At 41.1% G+C, this 11,639-nt stretch overlaps 1 protein-coding gene across 2 annotated transcripts in view; it reads right to left on the bottom strand.

The window, feature by feature from the left end:
• Positions 1–10,100, bottom strand: part of mvb12bb (multivesicular body subunit 12Bb) — a 30,841-nt gene extending 20,741 nt beyond the window's left edge. For both annotated transcript variants that reach the window (XM_080531271.1, XM_080531270.1), the window contains exons 1-5: positions 10,059–10,100; positions 8,659–8,784; positions 3,858–3,953; positions 1,411–1,507; positions 129–258 (exon numbers count right to left, since the gene is read on the bottom strand). In XM_080531271.1, the coding sequence (XP_080387397.1) occupies positions 129–258; positions 1,411–1,507; positions 3,858–3,953; positions 8,659–8,775 (440 nt within the window). In that variant the 5' untranslated portion in view covers positions 8,776–8,784; positions 10,059–10,100. The remainder of the gene's footprint in view (positions 1–128; positions 259–1,410; positions 1,508–3,857; positions 3,954–8,658; positions 8,785–10,058) is intronic.
• Between the last annotated feature and the right edge of the window lie 1,539 nt (positions 10,101–11,639).

An 11,639-nucleotide genomic window follows, 5' to 3' on the forward strand; every position in this document is an offset into this window, starting at 1 on the left:
AAAAGATCTGCATTTCACCAGGGTACTTTACGGTACGCCCCACAGAACACAATTATAAGGCTGGCAGGGAAAAAGTAAAAGAAAACCCAAAAAACAATAATCTCTCCTCTACAGGTCAATCCACTCACCCTAAGCAGGTGTAGTTTGTCAGGGTGTGTTTGGACTTCCCTATGATCTGGATGTCACAGACAGCAGTCTGTGTGGCTACACGAGGGCTGAGCCTAACACACAGCCTCCTCTTCCTCATGGCAGGCTCATCTGACAGGCAGAGAGACATACACAGTGGATTAGAGATCAGGAATCAGAGACTGTACGTGTAGGGCTAGGAGCTTTTTTCCTGTCTATGCAACCTGAACACAGAAAACACCTACCTGCAGTATGTGGGTTATAATCTCTCATCAAAGGCCATTGTTTGTGAGGAAACTGTACACATACCCCTGTTTTTCTTCTTCTTCAACTCTTAGTAATTAGACTTGCTGCAATCATTTTCAATATCAAGATCGGAAATAGGCCTGCCTGTGTTTACAATTGTCATTTCAATCAATCAATCTCTGGGCTAGATGGCTACAGTAGATCAAGGACGCGCTAAATAAAGATAACAATTAAAAGCATAAACACAAACATACTGACAAGACTAATCATCATAATCTTTAACATCCTTGTTGTAACAGTGAAAAAGCAGCAAAACCCTTCAACAAATACAGGTCTACTATAGAATAATGTGGATATTCAGGGTAACATTTGTATCAAATAAATAAATAATGTTGGATGTATACATTAAACATAGATTCACAAAGGGCTGGAGTAATAAAATATTACATTAAACCATAGCCCAACAAACCATAATCTTTCTTTTCTTCATTCCAGCTAAAACATAGGCTTGCTCTCTCATATTACTTTTGTGCCTCGCCCATTTATTTCCAACCAGCAATAGAAAGTGCAGTGTAAATGCAATGATAATAAAAATAATAAACAAGCTGTCCTCACTCCCCACACCAAAATATTATTACATTTTCAAGGCATGGATAGTGAGGGGAGAAATACATAGCACTCAAAAAGCACTAAAGCATTGGGGAATGCATTTCATTAATATTAGATAACCCCCATCCACTCGTCCTCTCCCCAAATAAATACATAAATAAATAAGCCGCTCATAAAGAAAAGCACAGCTCCAGCTGAGATAAACAATGACTCATGATTCTCTTCCCTTGTACCTCCAGGGCAAAATGTTTATTTTATTCCCACAGACTATCATAAATTAAGCTAACCTGCACCCATAAAACATTCACTATCTCAAGCAAAGCTGCCCCAGAGGACTTTCACAGAGGCTGGTTGAGAAAGTCAAAACAAGTCAGGGGTAAGAAGAACCCTCAGATGTAGGCTTGTGGTTAAGGGAAACTGTTTACTTACTTGTGTCCACTGTCTCTTGAACAGCAGTGAAACCCTCTGGTAAAGTGTCCTTTATATCAATGAGCCTCATGTCAACAAGAACACTCGCTGACTGGCTCTAAAAGGGTACAGGAAAACATTCCAAACTTCAGTACCATATGCAAATATACCATATACAGATCATTTTGTTTTAAAAAGTAGAGTGTGGAAAGGGCAATTCAGGTCTTGGAGGGCTCTGAAAATAAACTGTAAAGACAATTGTATCAATGATTTGCTAAAAGCTTGGGAAGTCTCTAAAGAGGGGGAGTTGACACAATGGTGGAAGTAATTACTCCATAATAGCTTCTTTTAAAATGAGAACGCATCTGTGATCTTGCAATCATTCTCAATCCTCAGAGAGGAACAGTGGAGCTGTGTGAGGCAGGCCGGATTGCCTGTTCATCAGAATGGGACTGGTTAAAAACAATCAGGGACTGTTTAGTTGACATTTTCAAGCATGACTCTTCTCAGCCTCCCAGCCTCCAGTCATTATATTTTCATTTTTCGCTGTAATAAATTGCAATAATACACAGCAGCAGTGGAGAGTGGGGCGACCGAGGCGTGACTTGATGCGTCCGAAAGTCTGGATTCAGCTGCTACTGTTGCCCGGCAGTCATTACCATTAGAGACATTTTTTATTCATAGTTTTTATTCTGACTTAGGATGGAATATGGATGAATGTTATTACTATGCATGGAACCTTTTTTCAGCTGTTTTTTTCATTTGCGAGAGAGATTTTTCCCATCAGGACCTGACAAAAGGGCCATCTACCTCCAACCTAGAGTATGATAAATCACAAACTGTTTACTTCCCTCCACATAATTCAGTGGCTAATTTTGCAGAATCTGTTTTTGTCATAGACAATTACAGTGGCGGCCACATTGACTGGCAGACAAAATAGCCTTTGTTGATGGCTCTGTCATGTTTTATTTGTGTCAAAGTCTTTAAAACAGTGCGGACACAAATTTTAAGATAATACAGAGGAACGAGGGGAAGGCTATTTGTGTGCTACATACTAAACTGGGAACCAGATTGAGCTCAGTCAATATGGCAGCATTTTAGAGTTGGTCAGGCAAAGCTAAGCGAACCTCTTTACAATGCTTTATCATACATAACTCAGAGGTTTTTTAGGATTCTACAAAGGATTAATTGCCAAATTACTACTATACCTAACCGTAAATGGCAGATTTATGACTAGAATACAGTATGTCAAAGTAGACAAATATTAGACATTTTCAGCAAATGTATCATGTCAATGTTGTCATATGAGGTGAAATCATCGCTCTTAAAAGAAAATGTGGAAGTCTAATATCATATCAAGGGAGGAGTTGAGGATTGTTTAGGACATTCATGCAACTGATAAAGGGACTTGACTCCAACCACAAGGCTGTAAACTGCAGAAAGAGATACTGATAGCACCTGTTGGAAATTAGCAAGGGCAGTTAGTTCTGATGCCTTTAAGAAGGCAGCCTTATGGATTTATGCATAGAATTTCATCAGTGAAAGCAAACTTTTTCCTATGAGTAAGTATAGCGTTAAATGTGGTCAAATGTAATCAAGGGACGTGTGAACGTTGGAGCAGATATACTTTTAACAACCATGGAACATTCTGTGCCCACTACTCAGATCTATTTTCACCACTCACACATTTAAAGCAACAACAACACCATGACACAAACAATGGGACTTGACTCAAACAATACAGCAAAACCGGCCACTGATTGCTTACTGTGCTTTCGCTGTGTCTTATCAAAACAAGGCAATGCTACTTTGGTGAGAGAGTAAAACAATACCATGGGAATAAGCCTACCAGTTGATATGTGGAGAATATTCAAGTGCTCAATTCACAGAGGAGTGTTACGGTTATTTCAAATAGGTGCCCCATTTTCTACCATATTGAACTACCCTTTGAAGTGTCATTTCTAAGAAAATAGGATTTTCATATTAAAAGTGTCAACATTGTTGATGTGTGTGCATCATCTTTGAAGAATCACAGGGAGGTATCCAAATTCTCCACAGGGACCAGGTTAATTGAATAAATTGAAATAGTTAAATAAATAGTTAAATAAATAATAAATAAAAGCTCATTGTAATTCTATGAATAATCATAAATCACACTCTCTCGAGGATGCAACTATGAACAATATCATTATGGACCTCACCAAGGTACCATAAAACAATAATATGAATGCAATCATATAATCAAAAGTTCCGATTGGCTTGCTTTTTTTTTTTTTTTTTTTACTCCAGATTTGCATAGAACATATTCATATTCATAGAACATTATGGACCTTTCAATGATCAAAGTGTTGCACAGAAAACTACCAGAGAGGGGAAACCAAGCCAACCGCTGCCAAAAAGCTGTTAGGGATGAGGCGTAGTTACTGTGGAATTCAGAGGGAAAGGGAGAAGTTTACATCGCCACTTACATTTTCTTTGGTGAAACAGAGGTAACGGGTGACCTTGGATTTGAATAAGCCGTCCTTCCACAGGTCGGCGTCTGAGCCATCTGTTGTTTGTGCAACCTATGTGAAAAAAAACAAAAAAAACAAGGAGAGAAGAGCATGCATGAGGTGGGATAAAGTTAATGTATGTACGGCACGAGTGTGTTGCTTTTTGCCTCTTCCCTTGCATACTTGCCTTAATTAACGCTTGCCTGCACTAGCGCTCCATCTCATTAGTGCCCTGTGTGGGTAAAGAAGGAGCCTTAGCCTCCAAAAAGGTGGCTAAAAATATCATCCCCTGGGACGGGGCTGATTAAAGACAACCTGACAAAGATCTGCTCTAATAAGGAAAAAGATCCTGATGGGGAGAATGAAATAAGGAAAAATAAGGAGAAATGAACAAAGAACCCATGGATAGACCTACATTGAGTATTTACAGTGAATGATGTCCTTCTAATCAGAGTGGTGTTATTTGCTTCCTCATTAGACTTTATAACGCAGTACGTACAAAGTGTATGTGCATGACTTGTGCATGGACATTCTCATTTCACCAGGCCTTAGTGCATTGAGCTTGAGTGTTATTTAATGAGATAAGCCCTCTAATGAATCTCTCTATGAACACATTAATGATACCAAAACCGAATTCTCCCAAATAAGACAAAATAAGAACAGCTTGCCATGGTGCAGAAGCTCATTACTGAGTATAATGTAAGAAGGCCATTGAAGGGACGGTGCATTACTGTAGGTTACTGCAAGATAATGCAAGCACATGTAACCAAGCCATAGTGCAAACCGATAATACAAAAGGCTTTGTAGTACAGGGTTGGCACTTGGCAGCACGCCCAAGTGTTCATGCTTTCAAGAATGACGCAGCAAAACAAAACTACCTACATTCAGTCAGAAACTCTTCCTTACTGTAGCAACCAGCAAACAGGCTTGGCTGAAATGTCATCTTACATTGGTCATCACCAGTAAATCACCAAAATGACTGCCAGATTTATTTTCTGTGAGGATCCTTTACAAAGACGAGTCAATCTAATGAGGTTCATTCAAACGAAGAAGTCATAGATCTCTGCACCCACCCACACACATTACTACCCTGACAATAATGATGAATGACCCTGGTGATTGGGTGGAGAAAACATGGCATGGAGAGACTCATGCAAAACCACCAGTGAGTAGATGGGAAGAGAGAGGGAATAAGAGAGAGAAAGAGAGAGAGCGAGAGAGAGAGAGAGAGAGAGAGAGAGAGAGAGAGAGAGAGAGAGAGAGAGAGTGCAGGCATCTTCAACGGGAGCCTTGAAAGGTCCCAGGAGGAGCCTATACATCACCAGCATCCCCCCTGCTTACAAGACAACCCGTCTTGGCCACTTTTTCCAGGTCAGTAGCCAGCGCATCCTGTCAGCGTAAACAAAGGGTTGGCTGTGTGAAACCCAAAGTCAAGCAGCGGAGTAACGAGGGCACAGCGGCTCCTAGGAGGCACCTCAGGCGTCATCCTGCCACAGCTCCGGCAGCAGGGGGCGACGCGCCCAGAATGTGAAACGCCAACCAAAAAGCAGCAGAGGGTGATGCAGGGGGAAGTTGTGGTGTGCTCTCTTTCATTCAAGTCTACACTTATTCAGCTCCATCTGCCAACTAGGGTTGAGCCGGTGGAAGGTTTTACAGGTAGCATACTGCTTACACTGGTATAATTCCTGTCACATCATCTATACAGTTATTTTGACATTACACCCATCAAGAGCAGGAGCCAACATTTATTAAATTAATAAAATGGATATGCAATGTGTGATCAGTGACACTGTGGAAGATTTCTAGCCTGCCAGAGAAAGAGAGAGAGAGAGAGAGAGAGAGAGAGAGAGAGAGAGAGAGAGAGAGAGAGAGAGAGAGAGAGAGAGAGAAAGGTTCTAAATCTAAATAAACAAACGCACGTGTGCTTCTCCAGCTACCTCATTACTTTTGTTCATTTAATAGGCCACTAGATTTATCTTATGCAACTGCAGTAAAATCCCAAAAGAAAACTGTCACTTTTCATCATTTGATGATGCTGCATGTGCCGTTGTGCTGGGTGGAACGAAGGTAATTTCTTTGTTGTTTTTGAACCTATTAGAGGTGTAGCAGGTATTTTGGCGGGAAGCTATACCGGTTTGAGAATTCTGATACCAGCACAAGTCTACTTCCAACAGAGCTTATTGCTGAGAATGTATATGATACTGGTAGGTACTGTACACACTTCTCAGATTCAATCTTGTAATTTTTGACAGTATGAATACTGTATGTATTTATTTGAATTAATCAGATTGACTCATACAGTACCAGTCAAAAGTTTGGACACACTTTCCCAAGTATGTCCAAACTTTTGACTGGTACTGTAGATCCAAATGCCAATTCTAAAGATCAGCACCATGAAAATGATCAAAATACAATTTTTAGCAAGGAAGTAAGAAGCAGACTTGATACAAAAAGCTACAATAAAGGATTTCTTGGGACATAAGAGTAGATGGCAATGAAAAGCAACAAACTATTGCTACCATAAATTGGCAAGAAAACACTATCAACCGTGCAGAGCCTTCTCATATTAGGATGCTCTGAAGATATAGACAACTGAGAAAGATAAAATACTAGCTATAGTAAGGTCTTGTATTATCTCACTAAGCTCCCTATAAACACCATCTGGCCAGGATTTGGGAGACTGGGAGACTCTATACTGTATGTTCTTGAGAGCCAGTCAGTGCCAACTTCTCACTAGAATTAGACTTACTGTATGAATAATCAGTTGAATGATATATCCTCTACACCTTCAGTGGATTGTGTACATAGCCTTTATTTATGTAAACCAGCTCCTTACCTTCTTGTGATTTTATGCTTTTTCTAAAAATAAAAAATAAAAATCCCTTTCCTAACACCAGGGGAGCCACCCCTCCTAAATTTCGTTGTTTGGTACCTGTACTGTAGCAATGACAAATAAAGTCCATTCCATTCCATTCCATCCATTCCATTCCATTCCAAAATGGACATGAGACTCAAGAGTCATCTGAGGTTGGTAAACTGACTCAGAAGAGAGCTTTGTGCTTTGTCGGGGGGGTAGTGGTGGTCTAGTGGATAGTGAGTTGGACTTGTGATCGGAAGGTAGTGAGTTCAAATCCCGCCTGAAACCACACCACCACTAGTGTGCCCTTGAGTAAGGCACTTAGCCCTCAGTTACTCCAGGGGGAATGTCCCTGTAATTCGTAATTGTAAGTCGCTTTGGATTAAAAGCGTCTGCTAAATGGCAAAATTAATTAATTAAAATTAAGAGAGGTCCCAGCCAATCACAGGGGCCTAGAATCTCAGGCTAGCACCATACTCCTTCAAATAAACATATGTTAATGAGTTCATGAGGGTAGTATGTTAGCCTATATGCTAAGGAAGATTTGAATTACACACATCTTCCCTTAGCAGCCCTGAGTGTCTGTGTCTGTGTCTGTGTCAGGGCCTGCTTAAGATGTTTGATGGGTGGCTGCTGCAACTTGAAGCTCCTAATCCCTGTGGAACAGTGTTTGATCGGGGCCTGCTCTCTTGTGTAAGAACAACCTGTTCACGTTCAGAGGTGTGAGTGTGCAGGAGTGGAGAGCAAAAGAGTTAATCAGCTCCTTGATCTGCTGCATAAAACTAAAAAGCAGTCATCGACATTGAAGATGAGTTGAGATAGGGAGCAACTGAAACATAAAAAGTGACAGTAAAAAGCATGAAGTGTAGAAGTGGAGTGACACCTCCATTCCCATAAACCTGAAAACTTTATTTGTGTGAACAAAGTGAAAGGTAACAGCAAAGTAAAAGGCCTATACAGTACTGAAGAAATGGAGCAGGAAGTCAGAAGTCTGATGGGCTTTCTCATTGTTTTGTCTCTAGCATGTGGCATGCGTGCAGCCTCAATGCCAGTAGGCAAAGTTTCATTGTAATGCCAACCCACCAACACCCACCAGAGATGACAACAGTTGGGTTTTGTCGGGTGGGGCAGGAAGAGAGCAGAGATGAAAGGAAGGAGAAAAGGAAAAGAGAGAGGGTAGGAAAAGAAAAAGGAAGAAAGATCTGCCCTTGAGCCTACTTCAGGCTAGATTACTGTGTTTGCTTTGTGCTTTGTTAAATTCACAAATCATCCTTCCCCCTCTCTTTCTCTCTGTACTGTAGCTCTCTCACACTCTTTCACAAACACAAACAAGGCTCCCATGGGCCAGTAATATTGCTGTCCTACTTTCCTCTCTCTCAGAACCGGATTGTTCAAACTTGCTGGGGTGCCAAACAGCCGGCAAGCCCTATTCATGATGAGAGAGCTAAACAAACATGGAGACACAGTGCCAGAACTGTGGAGGGCATCCACAATGGATAGTTAAACCATAGCCTCTGGTAACCCTGCAGGACTAATGGCAACAAATAAGCCTTGAGAAGAGGAATCATCACAATCATCAAAGTAAACTCAATTAATTAGTAATCTAAGTCTCAACACCCCTTAGAAACAAGCCAAGCACATGTCCAAAGTGCTACATTTAACCCCCCAATACCAATATATGGAACACTCTTACAATAATCATATTTTTTTAAATGTAGTTTTGACTAAAAGCTTAGTACAAACTTTTCAAATGCATAATCTTATCGCCAATACAGCCAGTGTACAATGTGCCATCTGCCAAACTGCAGTTGGGGTGAACGTAAATGGAAAGGTAAGCAATAGTATGTTATCCCATGCTAAACATTTCTACATAGATTTGTGTTGAATGGTGTGTTTCATTATGGATTCTATTTCACTCACAACATAGTATCCAGCAAGGGCTGTGGTCCGTGATGCCACCACCCCAACTCCAGTGATGGGATTCAAAGTGGGTAGCTCTGGCAGGGCTTCAGACAGGTCCTGTACCTCAGTCATCATATTGGAGCTCTGTAAACACAGTAGCGTTCACAACAGTATCATCATCACCACCCAGTAAAAGAAAGTCAGTGCTCTCGTTTGTACAGACAATCATTGCTGGGTTTTGCCTTTGAAAATCAGTTATGTTTTTTATTTTGTTGTTGTTTTTCTCTTAGCTACAGTGATTAATATTCCCCTGTATCGACTCATGCCGGCTTGTTGGGATCTCAAAGTAAAAGTGGCCTCTGTGACTTGCATCAAATGACAGTGAGACAGTGAGACCAGTGACAAAAAGCAATTAGGGGCTACCCAGTGAAGTCACCCAATAACAACTTAGATGGAGTGATCACATATTTTGTAAGGAAATCCAGATCAATTGTTATCTATTCCTGTCTAAAGAGGCTTTGGCTTAATGTGTATGCAAAGCTTTTACAAGGCTAAGTGGCTTCACAGAGGTTCCTTTGCCATTTTATTAAATTATGGTTAAAGTATCCTTGTGGGGTAAGTGACACAGTTACTGCATTCAATCTAAATGTTTACTGAATTTATTGTAATTAAGTTTATTGAATTTGGGGGATTTACTACTGCAATAGCCATTTATTTTACAAATGTTAGTTAGATGGACTTAAGAGAGCCTGGGCAGCAAATTAGCTTAGAGAGGGAGAACGATCTCTTTCTTGCGTTAATTTGTGCACTAATCAATCCAGCTTTTCCTAAACTGCAGTCGGCTATGTTGGTTGCTTAGGATACTGATTTTAATTGGAAAATTTAAGAAGGGAACATTAAATGACAGACATTTCCCATCTTGGAATTCAGGCAAATGCTGCTCTTTAGAAAACAAACAGTCAATGGAGCAGGGGTGGGGAGTTAACACAGAAACAAAAAGAGGTCAAAGGAAAGCCCATGGCCTTCAAAATGTGTAGACCTTTAGCAGAAGCACCGAAGGCAGCACAATACTGGTTGTTATTGTGGGCTGTAGACTACACTTCCACATTCGTATAGTCTAGAATGCATAGGGCTGCTAACTTCTAGCGCATTCAACAGTAGACTACTGAACCGGGCTGTCATGCAATATTACGTGTCTCCTCATTTTAAAAGCATGCTTGGATGGACAACGAGATACAAACGTCTTTAAGTCATCTGCACACAATACACTTTCAAGGGGAACAACGGATGTTTACCAAGAGATTGAGGAAACAAAAGTTTAGTTCTGCCTGCCAGATTAGCCAGATCATCAGTAAACCTACGTACAGCGACTGTAGGACGGAGTCTGATAGGTATGGCAAATATTTACTTTCTCTTACCTTGGTGAAGTCGTAATGTCGTCTGTTGGTGCCTTTGTTGTAATATGTCTTTCCGGGAATTTTTAAGTTTAATAATTAACCGAAACATGGCTTCAAACCTGACGTCCACGTGCCATATAGTGCAAAGTCTGATTTTCACGCATGTTTGCGTCAGTGTGAGGTCTAGGCACTATATAGTGCAGACACCACGCGTTTCTAAACACTTTTAAAATACCATCCATTTCATAATAGGAAAGACCTTTCTCCGTAGGCCTCTGTGGCTTTCACACCGGCAGTTCCGAACGCCGGTTCGCGTTCGCGTTCGGAAACCTCCGAACGTTGGCGCTGTCTGGCGAACGATACACTGGTATGAACGCGGGCTCGTTCGCCAGACAGCGCCAACGTTCGGAGGTTTCCGAACGCGAACCGGCGTTCGGAACTGCCGGTGTGAAAGCCCTATTTGTGTATTTGGAGTAGAGGGAAGTTCGCAAACTCTTTCTGTGCCTCGAATCGACATTCGGGAATGCTGTTCCCATGGGCCATTGTGTTGTGGATAATAATTGCATCAAAAACAAACAAGGAGGTGTGCTCTGTGTTGACATTTTCTTGTTAAAGTGTAATGATTTCCTGCTTGTCCAGTGGTCTTGTTCTCCTGTCATGTATTTGTGCGTTGGGCAGAGTAACAGGTTTTAATTTCTTTGCATTGCCACATTGATCCCTTTTCACCATTTTGTATTAAAACCATTCTGCCAAACCAACCATAGACAAACAGGCTGTAATTCCATCCAAACACTTTCTAGCATTAAAATGTAAGGGTGCACACTGAAGCACATACAGTACACTGAGACAGTGGGATGAAACAAATTATGTTTTAGCCAATTGAGTGGTATACGAATGCATCAATCTGCATCTTGTAATGGCGTGCACACAAAGCCATAACACTGATTGATTCTAACCTGTCATTTCAAGGAACAAGTTTAGAACTGCAAAGAGCAATGTGGTTGTGAGCAAGAAATACGGTAAAAGCATCTGTTACAGGCCGAACATCCTATTTGAGTTAATAACGCTCAATGAGATCAAGCACACAGGAACTAAACAAGATTTAATGAACATAATAAGGTAATGAGACATCTTAACCTCATCATTATTCATGACAAACTGACAATGAGTCAATGCCCATTGCTCATAGGAGCAGAGTGCTACTGTACTGTACATATGTCAATGAGAGCGTAATGGCAGTCGTCTTTGAGACAGAGCATGGCTGTGTCAGGCTGGCAGGACACCAACACTAAAAAGCCCCGAGACACACTAGTCAGATCAGATCCTAGACCCCCAGACATCTTACTCTTTCTAAGTCCCAGTTGTAGAATGGATCCCTCTGATTGTGCTAACGCAGATCACACATCTCTCTCCTACATGCCGGTGTTGTTTTCGTCAGCAGATCTTTTTGTAAAACAGGCGTTCTCACTTCAGCTAGCTGTGGCAGCAAGGCTAAGTTGATAAGATAACATCTCAGGTGTCTGGGGGAGAAAAACCCTGGTGCAGACTGAGAAGAGGCACACCTGTTAAAGTAATGGTCTAATTATGGAAAAGGTGATGAAA

The sequence above is a fragment of the Nansenia antarctica genome (genome assembly GCF_963989245.1).
Source record: "Nansenia antarctica genome assembly, chromosome: 5".
NCBI classification, from domain to species: Eukaryota; Metazoa; Chordata; class Actinopteri; order Argentiniformes; family Microstomatidae; genus Nansenia; species Nansenia antarctica.